This window comes from Lactuca serriola, chromosome 7 (genome assembly GCF_051521515.1).
Source record: "Lactuca serriola cultivar US96UC23 chromosome 7, Lser_US96UC23_V15, whole genome shotgun sequence".
Taxonomy (NCBI): Eukaryota; Viridiplantae; Streptophyta; class Magnoliopsida; order Asterales; family Asteraceae; genus Lactuca; species Lactuca serriola.
The window spans coordinates 21,146,920-21,166,162 of NC_136414.1; the positions used below are offsets into that span (position 1 = coordinate 21,146,920).

The following is a 19,243-nucleotide window of genomic DNA, read 5'->3' on the forward strand; positions in this document are numbered from 1 at the left end:
TACTCATAAGCATAGCCGAACAATCAATCCTCACTCCCTAGAGAAAGGCTAAACATCTCACGACTGGCCGACTGACCCCACATAACTCATCCATGAAACTTCCACCAACCCCGTAGCACTCATGTATGCTAGCCATACATAACATTGGGCCCTATACACATTCGAATATCTAATCTTAGCCTAATCCCTTCATCAAACAAGAATAGGTAATAAGGCCAACCCAAACATTCTCAGGCTATAAGATCTTAGTTATATATAACCATGATGCATACACTAAGAAACTACAGTAGTGATGTCAATTCCATAAAAGAAAGCTCCTAGGCTATCAAGCATCATATAATCAGGCAATTCTTGAAGATCCCTAGTCTATCACTAGCATGTTATTCTAACATATCACAATATAAAATAACGGTATGGTATTTTAGGATCTACTTACTGGCTTCGGCTAGTCGTACATATCGCATCCTCCTTGAGTATTTTTGAAAACCATTTGAAAATCTTTTCCTTAGCTTGAGACTGGATTCACACGAGTGTTCCTCCAATTCACTCAGACCAAGACTCTGATACCAACTTGTAACATTCGAAAAATTCTTGAAAATTTTTAAACTTTTTAAACAACCACAAAAACATCATCTATTACAATTTGTTTTCAAAATAAGTTTCACATCATAGTTTTCCCATAAATCCTAACACAAAACGCAAGGAGGTGCACGATCAAGCCTTCGCCTTCCCGCAGTCATCTAACGTACCTGAAACACAATCCAAAACAATAAGCCCAAAGCATAGTTAGTCTCCCCAAAATACCAACACATCACAAAACTAAAATAAGACAACAAAAAAATACATACAGAGCCTTTAGTCTGACTGGAACTCCCCACCGGCCTACATACCATCTAGTACGCTCATAGAACATTCAGCATGACCGGTACGCGACCTCGGGCCTTCAGCCTATTTGGAACGTTCTCTGGGCCTTCGGCCCAACTGGTACACCCCACAAGCCTTTAGTCTATACGGGACGCCCTGGGTCTGTTGGCATTCAGCACAAAGCAGGACCACCTCAACCTAACCACATATAACATGTCGACATATACATAACAATTAAACACATAACTAGTCAATAGACAAATCAACAGATCGTACAGGTTACTAACCATAACATCATCCTATCTACCAGGATACACTTCAACATATCACAACAATACTTAATCATGCAATAATCAGGATAACAATCCAAAAGGGTCGGCCTTGGTGGCTTCGACCCAACAAGTATAATGAGGAACACTCACCTAACAAGTAGTGCAGAACTGAAAAGTCTGACTGTGAATCTCAGCTCCCGACTCAATGCCTATAACCATCATGACCATTCTTATCAAAATCTCGAAATACCCAAAATGCCCTCAAAAGTCCAACTTGGTCAACCATGGTTAAAGCCAAAGTCAACGGTCAAGGTCAACAGTCCATGTTGACCCAACTCGTCAAGCGCACCTAAGAACTCGATGAGTTTCTATAGTCCACAGAAAGATCGGGAAAATCTTAGCCAACTCGCCGAGTTGATTGGACAACTCGCCGAGTTTTCCCTAGCTTAACACATACAACTGATTCTTTGATTCTAGGGACTCTAAGGCTCAGATCTAAACTCCAAATGTGTCTAAAAGGATAAACCATTAACCACAAGGCTTGAAAACTCAAGGGCTTAACCACTAACCACAAAATCCTTGAGATCTGAAACCTAACTTTTCCTAAAGAGATTCTAGCCCCAAAAACATCCCAAAGATTGGTGCTTTATAGACATGCATGTCTTGAACCGAAAATAGGTCTAAAAGAGGGAAAATATAACCTAAACTCCATGCATGGCATAAAAAATTGGCTAAAGACCAGTTCTAACCCAATATAAGGTCACCTTGACTTGGAGATTCATAAAGTTGCAAACTTTATGAAGTCCATCCATTGCAACATCCAAGAATAAGGGAAAAAAGGGACAAAACTCAAGATCCATCAACATATATAGATAAAAAATCGGATCCTGAACACTTACAAAGGTTAAAAAGAGTGCTAAACTAAAAATGAGAGCTTAGCTTGCTAAATCCTTGCTTCCTTCTTACAACTTCTTCACATTTTACCCCAAAAGAACCACACTAATAGAGGGAAGGGTGACTAGGGTTTACAAGGGCCACAAAAAGGGTTTGGAGGCTGATAAAGGATCAACCCTAGGGACTTAAAAAGATTAAATAGGGTTCAAAACCCTAAAATTTAAGGTTTCTCACCCAGTCGCCAACTCGTAGAGTTGGTCCAAATTAATACGCGGCCTAAAATCCTTTCAACACGTCGAGTTGAGGCCATCAACTCATCGAGTTCCAGTGGAAACTTGCCTTTTAAAGAATAAATCGCATACCTAGAAATTGGGATGTTACAGAACTTGAGATATTTTATCACTCTTGCATTAAAGATGAGCCTTTTACCACTTCAAAAGTAATTTTCGATCTTTCTCGTTTGATGGTTAGTATGGGAAAACATCGGTCTTATCCTTTTGTTTATAAGCTTTTAAAGATAGCTTTGATATTACACGTAGCGACCGCAAATATAGAAAAATGTTTTTCGAATATGAAGCTCTTGAAGACCGACTTGCATAACAAGATTGGTGATGTGTTTTTGAACGACGTGTTGCTTTGCTATGTTGAGACCGAAGCTCTTGTGAAAGTTGAGAATGAAAAGGTAATGGAATGGTTTCAAAAGATGTATGCACGAAGGGGACAAATTTAAATTGTAATAGAAGATAGATCGTTGTTATGTTTCTAACTTTTATATTATGGATCGCTTATTTGTATTAGACATAATGAATTATTTTTTAGTTTTATATTATGTTTGACCAAAAAAAATTGGTAACACCTACTATCAATTCCTACGTCCATCCCTGGTTAAGAGGATCCATTAATATTAATAATTGTATGGTTTTAATTTCTTCATAAATAGTAATGTTACAAGTGAGTATATTTTTACAAATCAATTTCCTCCATCCAACTATAAAATAATTTGGTTATTTTGGAAAATGTATATTCCGAAATAAGTTGGTTATTTTGGAAAATGTCGAAAAATGGTCAAATAGAGATACAAATCCATTTCTAATGATTATTTTTGCTAATCTCCTTTAAAACATAGAAACTGCAATCAGTTGATAAAGAGATTTTTTTGTGTGCAGTATGGATTCCCATTGGAACAAACTAATTCCCAAGACGGCGAATGCCCTTATATAGAGGATAACTAAAGAGAATCCCAACTCATTCTCTAAACTAGGAGTTAATGTGTGCTCCTCGATGTGTCTATTGTGCCACCAACCGATGAAACTGAGGACCATATATTTTGGACTACACAGTTGTAAGGGATTTACGATCTCCAATTCAATGTTCACCTAGTGGAAGTGTATAATAAGAATATCTCCAACTAACCTCCTTCTAGTTTAAAGTCAACATTTTCAAGAGAAATTTCTTAGATACATCTCCCTAAAAACACCATCGTTTAGACCTAATACTATTGACTTGGAGTGCCTTTCCTTCCGAGCCAAATCCATTTACGTAGAGTTTTTATGACTTAGAATCATCATATCGCCCAGATTTTAATTTCCAAAGCTTCATATTGTATGGAGTTCATTCAGGATTCCTCAGCCTGGAGAACAATTTATTCTAGAAATATCCACCCTACAGATTACTTTCCATCTGAAGCTTATCCGCATGAATATTTCATTCAGAGCTCGGAGAACCAAAGGACTTATGTTCGACATTTGCAATATTAAAAGGATTTTATCTTCAATGGCGAACCTTACCTTAATTGAATCTAAAGTAAACAAAGATATTTCTTAATCCTTTTCTTCAGAGGAAAGGGAAACTAAAGAATTTGTCATCTTCAGTAGCAATTTATTTGAAGTTCAAAATGCTCCCTTCCAAACATTCAAACATTGCGAACAAATTGGTCCAAATACTTTATTATTATTATTATTATCATTATTATTATTATTATTTTATATGGAGTGGTTGTGCTTTTTTGACATGTATATATCTTGACTAGTCAAAGATAATATGTTTTTATTTTCTCAGCTTTTCTAAAGACTGGAAAAGATATTATATTTTTATTTTCTACACATAAGGTCTCCATTATAATTGGTTAAATAGAGTTATTAGCCACATCAAAACCATTGGGTTGCATTCATTATATAGGTACATATATACAAAGAGATAATTATCAGACCCTTATAGATCGGATATTATCTTTACAACAATATAACTAATCGATTCTTATCTATAAGTACCCAGTTTACATTCCCCCCAATCTTAACCATAACTAGGTTGAGATTGTATCACATTTTATCTAACATGAACTTCATTGCTGGCTTTGTGAGACCATCCGCTATATGATCACCAGAGGATATAAAACAAACATCAAGAGCTCCCATTGCTACCTTATCTCTGACAAAATGAAAATCCACCTCTATGTGTTTTGTACGTGCATGGAACATCATATTAACGGTTAAACATGTGGCCCTAGATTATCACACCAAAGAACCAGAGGTCTTGACTGTCGAACACTTGGATCCATGAGCAATGCATATATCCATGTTGCTTCTGCTATCCCGTTAGCTACAGCCTTATACTCAGATTTGGTGCTTGATCGTGATATTTTGGGTTGCTTGCAAGAGCTCCACGAGATTAGATTTGGCCCAACAAAATATTGTAAAGCCTCTTGTTGACCTTCACTAGTCCAAACATTTGGCAAAATTTGCATCTGTGAATATGCTTAATAATGTAGAATTGGGTTGCCTTATTCGAAGCCCTATTGACAACGTGCCTTTGACATATCTCAAAATTTTCTTTACTACATCCTAATGAACATTTGTATGCTTGGAAAGATATTGGCACGCATTGTTGTCAACAAACGAGATGTGAGGACGTGTTAATGTGACATATTGCAGACCTCCAACCATACTTCTGTATTTAAAGGCATCCTCATCACTAAGGGGTTTTCCAAAATCATATGCTTGTTTGTCCATCACAGACATATGGGTTGAAATTCTTTTACAATTCTCCATATGAATACGATGAAGTAATTCGGTGGCATACTTATGTTGCATTAGAGCTATTTCCCCTGAATTGTGAACAACTTCAATCCCAAGGAAATAAGTCAAGGGGCCAAGGTATTTGATGGGAAAGGAAGTAGATATATATAAACAAATTTATCCACCAATTGTGGAGAGGACCCCATGATGACAATGTCATCTACATACACCAACATGTAGATGATAACATTACCATGGTGAAACAGAAAAATAGATGTGTCAACTTTCGAAGCGTGAAAACCCAACTCACAAAGCATGTTACTTAAGCGAGAGAACCATGCATAGGGAGACTGTTTCAACCCATAAACTGCCTTTTTCAACTTACAAACATGATGTGGTCGGTGGGGGTCTTCAAAGTCGTGTGGTTGCCGCATATAGACCTCCCCACTTAAGAATCCATGGAAGAAGGCATTATTAATATCGATTTGTTGGAGGCACCAAAGTCTAGAGATCACCAATGAGAGAATGAGACGCACCGTAGCTGGCTTGACAACCGAACTAAAAGTATATTGGTAACCGACTCCATATCGTTGGGTGAAGCCACATGCAACAAGACGTGCCTTGTATTTGTCAAGTGAACCATCAGGGTTTTGTTTGAATTTAAAAATCCATATGCAAGGGATGATGTTGACACCTTATGGATGTGGAAGAAGGCACCCGGTCAGTTTTGAAGTAGCGCACCAAATTCAACTTCCATAGTTGTTCGCCATGCGGGATCATTAAGGGCTAGATGATGTGTGGTAGGAACCGCAAGGAACACTCGTCTATTAGGGTCATACCGTATAGTTTTGTCGGTGAATTGACATGGAAGCATCTTACTAGCTTGTCCTTGAGTTGTGACACCAGGTGGAGGAAGTATCAGTGCAGGTGATGTAGTTTCATTGATCACAGGTGATGAAGATGATTACACAATGGGTGATAGTAGTTCTGGAGGTGGCTTCTGCTAAACAGGTGGCATTGTGGATGTGCACTGTGGTTAAGCAACACCTAAATTAACTAAACTTTGCACCAGAGGTAAAACACTGGTGGGTGTTGTTGTAGCTATATCAGACGGATTAGATAGCAGCATGGATACATCATAATAATTCATATGGCTATTTAAAATCTGTAGTTCAGACTGAGGGAAAGACAGAATACTAGACGGAGACGACACTGTGGTGGTTACGGAGGGATATGCAAAAGGAAATTTAGATTCATCAAAGATAACATATCGAGATATATAGATTCGTCCTATATTTTTGTCTATACATTTATACCCTTTTTGTATGGAACTATACCCAAGAAAGACACATAAGTTAGACCAAAATTCAAGTTTATGGGAATTGTACTTTAGTAAACTAGGCCAACAACTACACCCAAAGTTTTGGAGGAAAGAATAATTTGGGTTTACCTTGAGGAGGTGTGTGATAAATGTGGAGTTGTTTCTGGTTTGTCTTGGCATACAATTTATGTGGTAACATGCAATATGAAAAGCTTCATCCCAAAAACGAAGTAGGAGAGAAGAATGAGCTATTAAAGCCAAACCTGTCTCAACTAAGTGTCTATGTTTCCTTTCAATGATTCTGTTCTAGTGAGAGGTGTGGAGGCAAGACACAAGATGAGAAACTACTCATGGTTTGGAAGTATTTGTGGATTTTATGATACTCGCCTCCCCAACCGGATTAAACTGTGCAAATTTTGGAATTTAAGAGATGTTTAACATGATTTTGAAAGTTTTAAAAGATTTATTCAACATCAGATTTGTTTTTCATAAGATAAATCCAACTATAGTGACTGTAATCAAATAGAAAACTAACATAATATTTAAAACCACCGCTAGACACCTGAGTAGGTCCCCAAACATCAGTGTGAACCAACTCAATTGGACAAGACGTAACATAAACATAATTGTTATAAGATAGTTGATGACACTTAACATGTTGGCAAGCATCACACACTTACAACTTATTATCAAATGAACAACCTAAATTATTTTACTTTAAAATAGACCTCACGAATTCTGATGTAGGATGACTAAGACCCCGATGCCACTGTGATGAAGACACTCTAACACTGGATGATGCATGATGAGGGGTACTTGATGAACGACTGACAGGCACCAGATGAAGACAACCTTTTCTTTTACCGAAGAGGAGGGTTTGCTCCATGACCTTTTCCTTAACAAAGAAAACATGTTTGTGAATTTAAATGAATACATTATTATCAAACATGATTTTATTAGCTGAAAGAAGATTTTTGTGGATTTTAGGAACATATAGAATATTTTTAAGAGAAAGAGTTTTTCCTAAACTTGAAATTTGTGAATGACCAATATGGGAGATGTTCAAACCTGCTCCATTTTCCACCTGGACTTAGTCTTTACCCAAATATCGCTCTTGAACTAAGAGCCAATCTAGATCACTAGTGAGGTGATCTGTTGTGTCTGTGTTAATATACCAGATAACATCATTATTGTAACTTCCGGTGGTGACGTTATTTCCTCCACGATATTCATCTACTTGATATGTATGATTGAACCTATTTTGATAATTTAATGTTGTATGACCATGTGTGCTAAAAACCTGGCAGTATGGGCCACCATTATTTCTGCCACGACCATGCCCTCGGCCCTGATAGCTATTTCCTCCACCATGACAGTTAGATCGTTGGTTGTTGTTGTTGTTACTGGTGAAATTACATCGAGGTGGATTTGAATCTTGTTGTCAAATTGCATTGTTGGCATAGGTGGCGAATTCATTTGTGGTATTCATCGCAGCCGCTTGCTTGGGCTTCATGTGTGATCAGGTAGGAGTAAAAATTAGGAAGTGTCACCGCCTGCTGATTGCTTAACATTGTGATTGCAGTGAATAAATCCCAATGACATGGCCCTAATCCAAGAAGAATGAACCCTATTACTTCCTCATTTGTCATAGGGTGGCCGATATTGGCCATGGTGTCATCCAAGGCTGTCATTTTCCGGTAGTACATGGATACAGTCGAGTCTCCTTTCTTTGTAATTAACAATTCTGTGCGTATTGTAATTGTGTCACCTCGGTGTTGGGCTCAGAAGATTTTATGAAGGGAGGTCCATAATTCTTTTGATGTATTTGAACATCGAGTGAGTTGGGTGAGAAGACCTTTCATCATGGAGGACAAAAGAGCACCAACAATCGCTAGGTCTTGAACGAACCATGTAGTATAGGCCAGATCGTCACTTTCTTTTGCACTTGCACCTATTTCGATGACAAGTTTGGCAACAGGAGCTGGTGTGGTACCATATAGGTACCCATATATTTGAACACCATGCAAGATGGGGATAACTTGCGCTTTCCAGAGAAGGAAGTTGGTCCGAGTTAATTTGTAGGAGATCACAGTGGCGATCTTTGAGGATTTCATGGAAGAAGACATAGTGGCATATCTGAAGAGAATATTAGAAACGATGAAGAAAATCAGAACCCTTGGATGGGCTCTGATACCTGGTTAAACAGAGTTTTTAGCCACATCAAAACCATTGGGTTTCATTCAATATATTGGTACATATATACAAAGAGATAATTATCAGATCCTTATAGATCAGATCTCATCTTTACAAAAATATAACTATTCCGTTCTTATCTCTAAGTACCCGGTTTACATAATGCACATAATGATATGAAAAACTAAGGGTTTGTCTCATTTATCTAAATCTTTGTCACCTTTACGATCTTTGATCCTAGTGGTCTTTAGTGGTCTAATTAACCTTGATTTCAATTGTGTTTCCTTTACGAATCTTGGTGGTGGGACTTGTACCCAAAACATATATTGTTTGTCCTTATGGTTCGACCTTTACAAACTCTCATGGTGGTTTTAAAGAACACTTTATCATCATTTCGGGTGGCTCATTCCTTTAAGGAATGTCGTGGTGGGTTCCCCCTGAATCCTTTATAAGTAATCATGATGGCTCTATCTTTATGGATTATTTTGGTGGGTTCAAATCTTTCATCATTGATCATGGTGGCCTTGCATTTAAAGATTATCGTGATGGATTCTAATCTATATGGTTACCTAAAATCTTGGTAGATCGATTATTGTAATGGGTTGGAACTTTCCTTTATCTTTGATCTTGTGGTCGTTCCTTTAAGGATTTTTATGGTGGATCTTGTTTTCCAATAACTTTTTCTATAAGATTAATGTGAGTAACTTAGTGTTAAGGCTTTCCATCCTCCGCTCGAAGACCATACTTTTGACCTCTCCTTGTTACCCATAATCTCTTATGTAATATCAACGAGTAATGTTTCCCTAAGAGACAAATTGAGTGGGTGTCAACAGATGGAGTGACTTCTCCATCAAAACACAAGAGCTTCTCGAGTCAGTTAGACCATGTGTGGTGTTTTCTTGGCTAATTTACTTTCACATCTGTTTTCTTGGGAAAATTCCAGTTCTTTTATATCCCTACCAAGCTAATTAGAAACCATAGTACGTTCGCACATTGAGATGGGCACTACAGAGGATAAAAATCGAAAAAGTATTTAAGCAACCTTCAAGTGATACAAGTTAATCACAGTTGAAATTCAATGATGACGTATTGGCCAATCAATAGATGGTCTTTTTGAAAAGATTTGATGATATGGTTAGAATGAAATACTTGTAATCCAAAATGGATACGTATAGTATGATGTAGTTTTATGTATTATTTTCTTTCGCATCTTGTTAGTTATATTTCAATAAAATATTATGCCTTTTAAAGAAAAGCTATCAAAATTGCTAATATTGGCTCACAAAAGGATAAAAGTAACAAAATTTTTAAGAATTACAGTCATGATTTTAAAAGGCACGTCAAGACATGTCATGGTGCAAGGTGTGGTATAGCAATCTCGAAAACGCCCAATGTGGATTTGTTAGCGTGACGCCCAGATAATGTGTATATGCACACCTTATTGTGTTATGACGCGAGTTTTTTTTCAATTCATGTTTTTTTTCGAATCGGTTATGCAACAATTGAGTTTTTATTAACTTTTTAATATTAAGTCTTTGATAAAGCACTTCTAAAAATTTGATATATTTGACATAATTTTACAATTATTTTATTTATCTCTTTTAATGTATTTAAAATTGTCACGTTTTGAAAAACGTAATGACTCGTCTTGACTTAAAAGTTGACATTGTCGTCACTTTAAGTTCGTCATGACTTCACGTTATTTAGAATCACGATTATACTATTCATAAAATAATATTGTATAAGGTTATCTTGTTTTCTTAAATTGAGAAACTAGAGTGTAGTAAAGTGATATTGCCTTTATGCAATATCATGTGGACAAACCAAACACCGTAGCTTATATTTATTATCCTAATAGAAGTTATAATAATTTATTTAATATGTTATTTTCTTTTAAGAGGTGGTTAAATATGTCTTTTAGTTGTGAAGTATACATTTCAAATCAAATATATGGTTTTTTAATGCTGTTTACTTTAAAAGCAAGTTCATACGTGCAATAAAATTTCTAGTGTAAAATAGCTAAAATTTGTTTTTATATATAGTTGCAATACATACCAAAAAATATCCATTATAACGATTTACTCAAAATATATATATATATATATATATATATATATATATATATATATATATATATATATATATATATATATATATATAAAAGCATCATGATACATAGTTTAATGAAAAAGTTAATATTAGTTCTCATTCATTTCAACGGATTAAACTTAAAGATATGGGATGTAACCTTGAATTTTAATGGATATGAAGCCTTGCCACAACAATATATAACTATATATGGTCGTATTCTAAAACTTATATTAAAATGAAAAGAAAAAAAAAAGAGAGGGGGGGGGGGGGGGGGGGGGGGTTTAGTTAGTGGATGAAAGTGGTTTTGCTTTTGGCTGGTATCAAGTGGGTGATTGCACTACTAACCCGATTCTTACGTCCAATTTTGCCTCGTTCTATTACCAAATCTCGATTCTCTTATATAAAGCAAACATTCTAAACAATACAAGACATCGCCATCGTTATACACCTACAAACCCTCTGCAGTTTATCTTCAGAAATCTTAGAACCTGCCTCGTGTCCAACAATGGTGAATCCCGAAATAGGATTGGAGGTCATTATCGACTCTTCAACCATCAAACATCAAGAACGATCCACGAAGCAGTCGACTGTTAGAAACCACGAAATCCCCACAAAACGATCACAACAAGCCATTATAGCGAAGATCAATGCGGGGTACTTTAGGATTTGCATGTCCCTTGGTGGTCAAGCTTTGTTATGGAAAAACCTAAGTGAACAAGCAGATATTTCACCAACAATCGATAATTTGTTCACTAAGTTACCTTCGACCGCGTACTTCCTCATATGGTGCCTTGCGTTATGCGTGTTCATATCTCTCTCCGTTCTCTATATTCTCCGGTGCATTTTCCACTTCAACATGGTGAAAGCCGAATACCATCACCATGTTGGAGTAAATTACCTCTTTGCACCTTGGATATCATCACTTTTGTTACTTCGCTCAGCGCCATCATTCATATTTCCAAATAAATACTCTTACGAATATGTATGGTGGCCCCTTATCATCCCTGTCATTGCTCTTGACGTTAAGATATATGGGCAGTGGTTCACGACGGAAAAAAGGTTTCTTTCGATGGTTGCTAACCCTACAAGCCAGTTATCCGTTATTGGGAACTTGGTTGGAGCCCATGCTGCCATTAAAATGGGATGGACAGAGAGTGGTATTTGCTTATTTACGTTAGGGATGACACATTATTTGGTGGTATTTATCACCCTTTACCAGCGATTATCGGGAAATAATCACCTCCCTTCTCGACTCAGACCCGTCTTCTTCCTGTTCGTCGCCACCCCGAGTATGGCGGCCTTAGCATGGAAATCGATTACTGGGAACTTTGATATCCTATGCAAAATGCTCTTTTTTCTATCCTTATTTCTCTTTGCATCATTGGTACGTACTCTTTCTTGATACCATAGAATAGAATTAATCTAATAATAAAAACATGCACCAAGAAAAACTGTGAAACGACATAACAAATGGTTATTTCGCAGAAGGAATTGATCAATGGACCCCTTTAACGGTTGATTTATGTCTGACTTTTTAATGAAAACAGGCTAGTCGACCAGCTCTATTCAAGAAATCGATGAAAAGCTTCAGTGTAGCTTGGTGGGCCTTCTCGTTCCCGCTGTCCTTCCTTGCACTGGCCTCCACGAAATACTCTCAAGAGGCGAAGGGGGTGGCAGCCAACGGATTGGCACTTGTTTTATCAGCGATTTCGGTTCTTGTTTTCGTTTTTCTGTTGGTCTGCTCGACATTGAAAATTGACTCACTTCTTCGCAACCCCATTCTCAGTTTCTCTGATAAAAGTTAAGGGTCTGCATTTTACAAATGTAGAACTTTGTTGCAGGTCTTGTGAAGTTTTAATGTTTTCTAATGTATGCATATGCTAGTTGATGATGGTTGGCTTTTAATATGTTTATATTACATTTTTACTTTTATAGTTTAAAAAGCAAACAGATGTGTTGGTGCATAAATACCCTGGAAAGAAGCAGCTATTTCAGTTCACAGCAGATCCATATTATGTTACGTACACAAGATGAATTTGTATTGTTTTGTAATATGGGAAACTCACGGGTAATAATTATAAAAACAAATATAAAACAATCCATTTAAATAAATCCTAATTTAGACATAACGTAACACTCTCAAATCTCATGGCGAAATATCTTCCTCGCTCGTCCAAAAAATTTTCAAATCCTTCGTCATTTGATTTTCCTCTGCTTGACGACGAAGGAATTCCAAGTGTTGGCGTTGTACTTCGATTTTTTCTTTTGCTATTAAATTGTGAGTGTCGTACTTTTCTTTCATTACCGCCAACTTGTGTGCCCTTCTTTCAGCTTCATTTGTATGTCGTTGAGCAGAGATGTCATCGATGTCGGCGTTGAGGTCGATGTTAGTTCGTATGTCTGAAACGTCAAACGAACTTGAACTCTGAGACCACTTTGCAAGTTATATCTCGAATAAAACTATAATAAAATGAGTAAGAATACTCTTTATGAACTTTGATGTAAACATATACCAAATTTGAGTTATCTCAAAGTTTGCGGTTGTAAAGCATTTGTAAGGCTCTCACTAAACCTAAAAGAAAAACATTGGGTGAGAGAGATATAGATTGTATCATCATTGGATATGTTCATCATTCCAAAACATATAGATTCTATGTTGTAGAATCTACTGACACCAGTAGAAAAAAAGTTTTTCATGACAGACGAATTACGACGCACACAGATTTTTGGTATTGCTCTGGATTGGTAAGTCTCCTTTCTTGGAACTCTCCATGCTGAAACGTTTTAACACCTTGTCCAAGTAAGTGCTTTGACTAAGTCCTATTAGTCTTTTACTCATGTTTCTCAATATCCTTATTCGCAGAATGTAAGCAGCTTCTCCGAGGTCCTTCATAGTGAAACACTTCCCAAGCCAGGACTTAACTTCCTTCAAGGTTGGAATGTCGTTTCCTATGAGCAGTATGTCATCCACATACAACACGAGAAAGCTAAACATTCTCCCACTAGCTTTGACATATACACATGACTCATCCTCGCTTCTCGAAAATCAAAAATCTTTGATTTTCTCATGGAAACAAAGATTCCATCTGCGAGATGCTTGTTTCAATCCATAAATGGATATCTCAAGCTTACACACTCTATTAGGGTAAATTGCACTGACAAAACCCTCAGGCTGATTCATGTAAACATCTTCAGCCAACTTCCCATTAAGGGTTTTGACATCCATTTGCCATATTTCATAATCATGAAATGTAGCTATGGCTAGCATAACCCTAATAGATTTAATCTTCGCTACTGGTGAGAAGGTCTCGTCATAGTCAACTCCAGGAGTTTGAGTAAATCCCTTCGCAACCAATCGCCCCTTATAAGTGTGTACTTTCCCATCCATGTCGGTCTTCTTCTTGAAGATCCATTTGCACCTGACTGTCTTACGACCCGGTACCTTGTCAACCAAGTTCCAAACTTGATTGTCATACATGGACTGAACCTCGATGTCCATTGCCTCTTTCCATTTTGCAGAATCGGGGCCTGCCATGGCTTCCTTGTAGTTGTTAGGTTCATCCAAATCTACCAGTGTACTATCACTGATAAATATATCACCTTCAGCTGTTATATGAAAATCATATAACACAGGTGGAACACTGACTCTACTAGAACGTCTCATAGGTACGGACTTGTCAATTGGTTCAACGGGAGTTTCCTCCTTGGGCTGAGCGCTAGTGTTTGAGGTTCCTTCATCTCTTAACTCTTAAAGCTCTTCAAGGTCAATTTCCCTCCCATTTTCCTCTTGGCATATGAGTTCTCTCTCTCGAAAGACTCCTCTCCTTGCAATGAAGACAACATTGTCACTTGGTCTATAGAATAGATATCCAAAGGATTTCTGTGGATAGCTGATTAAAATACAACGCTCACTACGAGGTTTGAGCTTGTCGTGAGTTTCTTTGCTCACAAAATCCTCGCAACCCCAAACTTTAATGTGTGCTAATGAGGGAACCTTTCCTGTCCACATCTCGTGAGGTGTTTTGGAAACCTTTTAAGTTGGGACTAGATTGAGGATATGGGCGGCAATCTCTAAGGCATACCCTCATAATGAGATAGGTAACGAAGCTCGACTTATCATAGAACGAACCATGTCCAACAATGTAACGACCCAAAAATCACGACTAAAAATTTCTTTTAAAACATTACTAAAACTGGATTTATAAAACGTATCATAAATCAAACATAACTTTCGAGTATTAAATTCAAAACATAATATCATTATCAGAGTCAAACATTCCCAGGCTAACTAACTATGGTGTGTGCTCTGCAATCTTCCCGAGCTCCTCTTTTGAATACCGAGTACCTGAAACCAAAATTAAAAAACGTAAGCACGAAGCTTAGTGAGCTCCCCCAATCTACCACATACCACACAAAAACATATAAAGCACATATGGGGCCTTGCCCCCTGCATCGGACCGAAGTCCGGAAACTGACTGGGACCTTGTCCCCTGCATCGGACCGAAGTCCGGACTAACTGGGGCATTGCCCCCTGCATCGGACCGAAGTCCGGACTAACTGGGACCTTGTCCCCTGCATCGGACCGAAGTCCGGACTAACTGGGGCCTTGCCCCCTGCATCGGACCGAAGTCCGGACTAACTGGGACCTTGTCCCCTGCATCGGACCAAAGTCCGGACTAACTGAACAGAACATAACATAAACATATCAACTAGCATGAACACACGTATACTGCATACTACATCGGGCCGTAGCCCGGAACACATAACACATAAATCCTGTCTGAGCCACGAAGGCATCAAACATACTAACTACTGCATCAGATCAAAGTCTGAAAACTACTGCTAGCTAAACGGGCCGGCATTGTGGCCTTAGACCCGTTCCTACTAGAAGGAAACTCACCTGAACTGCTGAGCCCTGCTGCTAAACCTCTGGCTGCTACTCGACAATCCCCTGAACCGTTGCTCCTCCAGCTCTCCGAGCTATCAATATACATATAACACTTAGTCTGACAGTCAACTAAGTCAACTTTGGTCAAGGTCAACCTTCTAGGTCAACCCTACTCGCCGAGTCTTCCTAAAGACTCGCCGAGTTCATAAGCTCAGGGTCTTTCTTATTTGCGACCCGACTCGCCGAGTCAGTCCATGACTCGCCGAGTCCAACTAGTTCCAAGACCTGTCCTGTCCAACTCGCTGAGTCACCACCCGACTCACTGATTCGAGTCTCAACTCAAAGGGTTTAGGGTTTCGCGATCTGACTCGCCGAGTCCAAGAACAGACTCGCCGAGTCCAAGACAATCTTCAACCAACTCGTCGAGTTGTTCATCCAACTCGCCGAGTCCATGCCTAACTTCAACCGACTCGACGAGCTGTTCATCCTACTCGTCGAGTTCCTCCTCATCTTCAAGCTACTCGCCGAGTCCACTCGAAGGACTCGCCGAGTCTATCCAGTCTCCAATCCATGCAGTGGCTTTTCGAGCCAAACAGAACTTCCAACTCATAGATCCATACTTCTAGGGTCTATTCCCCACGTAAAGTGGCAAACTTTACGTGTAGATTGAGAAATCTACGCTCAAAACACACTAAACTAGGGTTTATGGCAAACATGCTTCTTCAACATACCAAGGGCTGATACTTTAGGGGATTCAAGACCAAAACCAACATGGATCTGAGGTAGCAACCTCAGATCTGAACCTCCAACTCGAATTGGTTACAAAACATACCAATAATGACCAAAACTCACACACAAGAATAGATCTAGATGAAAAGGGAGTCCAATCAACAGCTTATTACCTCCAATTGATCTAAAATGTCTCCACAATCCCAGATCTACAGTCCCTTCTTGCACCTCCAAGGTCTTTCTTCCTCCTCCAAGCTTTAGTGCATTCTTCAATGCAAGATCTAGCTCAAAAACGGATATGGCAGCTAGGGTTTGGTGTTCTGGGGTAGAGAGGCAGTAAAGGAACCCTAGGAAAGAGAATTAGACGCTTAAATAGGCTGCAAGTCCCGGATTTAGGGTTTTCCTCGTTCAGACCCAACTCGTCGAGTCTCCTTGGCCGACTCGCCGAGTCGGTCGCTAACACCTCAACCCGGATCCCGCTCGGACTCGCTGAGTCCCTCCTTGGACTCGCCGAGTCTCTCCTTAAAATTGAGGTCTTCTTTCTTTTCTTGACTTTCCAAACTTTGGGGTGTTACAACTCTCCCCCACTTAAACTAAACTTCGTCCTCGAAGTTTGCTATGATCAACTGCCTGCGAACTGCCTCCAACTCTCTGTCTGAAAAATCCATCACCCTTTTGCCCATCACTCCGGCCACTCACGGTGCCGATCACTACCGATAGAACATACTAAATCCTTCTCTTTCCCATAACTTCCTCAACGTTACTTCCTCCGACTGAAAATCTTGTTGCCTCCCATCCGCCTACCAGATGTACTGAGACTACTCTGGTCTAACCAATCTCCCTATATCTGAGTTACCGGACTCCCACCGGTCACTACACTCCATCGCAAACTCCTAGTCTCTTCCAGCGACTCCTGAAGATACTTCGATTATCTACAACTGTTCTATCCATCCTGCCGCTCATACCGAAACGATGCTGCTGGAACCAGCTTGCTTTTATCCCACCTGATTATTCATCTCCTACTTACTCGAGCCTTCCCTCCTGAATGAAAAACTACCTGCCTAGCCATCCCTACAGATCACTTATACTCGGCAAAAGGCTCAACTGATCCTGCTGAGAGGGACTTGCCATTTCCCAATCAACCAACTATATTGTCAGCACTTGCATTTCAACGCAAATACAATATTGACCCAGAACCCTGAAACCTTCCAAACACTGAACTGCCTGAAACACTGAACTGACTGAAACATTGAGCTCCAACCCAACTGTGGAGTCAAGGGACTCCTCACTTAGTCGCTTCCACGACTTCTGAACGAAATCTTACTCTAGGACTAGTTTCCACTAGTTATCCTGTCACTGTGGCTCTAGCAACCTTCCGATCCAACCGATCGGGTCCATACGTCACATTCTGACATCATCAATTCCACGACTAACAACATGATGGCTCCCAGACTGACGGTAGCTCGCAACATACCCAAACCCCAACGGTCCACTGCTACTCTGATCTCATAACCGATGTGACGATCTATAGCCCAAATTGCTGACTTAGCCATAACTGATCCATTTGGGAAATCCGAAATCTAACCCGTGGATTCCCATATCCTCACTGCTGCACCCGAACTGGTGGGTACAACTGCTTTCCCGCGTCTAACACGCATTCATGCTATCTACTAATCTGATAAGAGGCTGCGACTACGCTCGCGGACTTACAACTCTCTAATACTATCTGGCTGCTAGTGGATGCTACGGCTACCCCCGCAGACTTACAACACCACTACTACTATCTGACTGCTAGTGAATGCTACGGCTACCCCCGCAGACTTACAACACTACTACTGCTATCTGACTGCTAGTGAATGCTACGGCTACCCCCGCAGACTTACAACACTACTACTATCTCGAGAACATCCTGACTATCCCTAATCCTGCTAGTGATTCCTCATCCCGATTTCTCCAAAACAGCCCCCAGCCTTTGAATACTGCATCATCCTCGACATCTTATATCCTTGATATACTTAGCGCTTCGTCGAGGAATTCTTCGGCTTGGTTCCCAAACCAACCATCTACTAATCTGGATACAAGAAGCTATTGTTGGGAGGTTTCCAACCTCCCAACTCCTGAATCTACGCAACCTGCATGCTGCCTCAGACACTGGCTACTAATACGAAAACATCTCTTGTTACCCGCTCACAGGATCTTCATTCCGACTCTCATGCGTCCGACAGGTGGTCCTCCAATCCTGGATTCCCAACCAGCTTCTAACCATCTCGATTACATGAACTAACTGGTGGGAAAAGTTCTCGAACTCCCAATTCTGAACTTCTCAATCCATCCATCACTGAGCTACTACCATTTCTTCTCAGAGGCCGCACACTCATTCTGAGTCTACGAGACTCTTATCCATGTATACTCGGAGGGTTCTCCCCCACTTCGATCCTGCTTACCCCTTGCTGCTTCACACTCAAAAGAGATCCTGATCTTCACTACCATTTCGGAACATCTACTGGGGAACCCAAGCCCGCCAGGTAGGAATTTAACCAATCCATCCCAATCACTAACCACTCCGAACTAGCGAAACGAACCAAATCTTTCCCGACCATGATACAGCTACTGCATCCTCCGAAACCTTCTCCACACGAGCACATCCCCTAACTACCAACCAATTATCCGAGGTATGCAAATGGCATATAACATAATCACAAGCAAGCCACACTGAAATACAACACTTATACCACAAATTGATGCAGAACCATAACAATATAATCATGACATAAGCTGACAGAAAAACAAAAGTTATGTACCTTCATTATTCAGTGCTGCTCGAATCCCTGCTGAAATCTACCGGAAAACTCGGCTCTGAGCCGTAGGCACCCTTGCCCGGCCTCGACAACTGCTGGCGGTACTTGAAGTCCCAAGGGCAGGAGCTAGCACCTGCCCTGCTGGATACAAACTCGGACAGTGGGCCTTCTTGTGGCCC

The 19,243-nt window shown here is 39.6% G+C and overlaps 1 protein-coding gene across 1 annotated transcript; it reads left to right on the forward strand.

The window, feature by feature from the left end:
• Positions 1 to 11,062: 11,062 nt before the first annotated feature.
• Positions 11,063 to 12,581, forward strand: LOC145064853 (S-type anion channel SLAH1-like). Its single transcript, XM_079012223.1, has 2 exons — positions 11,063 to 12,033; positions 12,197 to 12,581. Exons 1-2 carry the CDS (start codon positions 11,155 to 11,157, stop codon positions 12,452 to 12,454), a joined length of 1,137 nt encoding a protein of 378 aa, XP_078868349.1. The 5' UTR covers positions 11,063 to 11,154; the 3' UTR covers positions 12,455 to 12,581.
• The last annotated feature ends 6,662 nt before the right edge of the window (positions 12,582 to 19,243 follow it).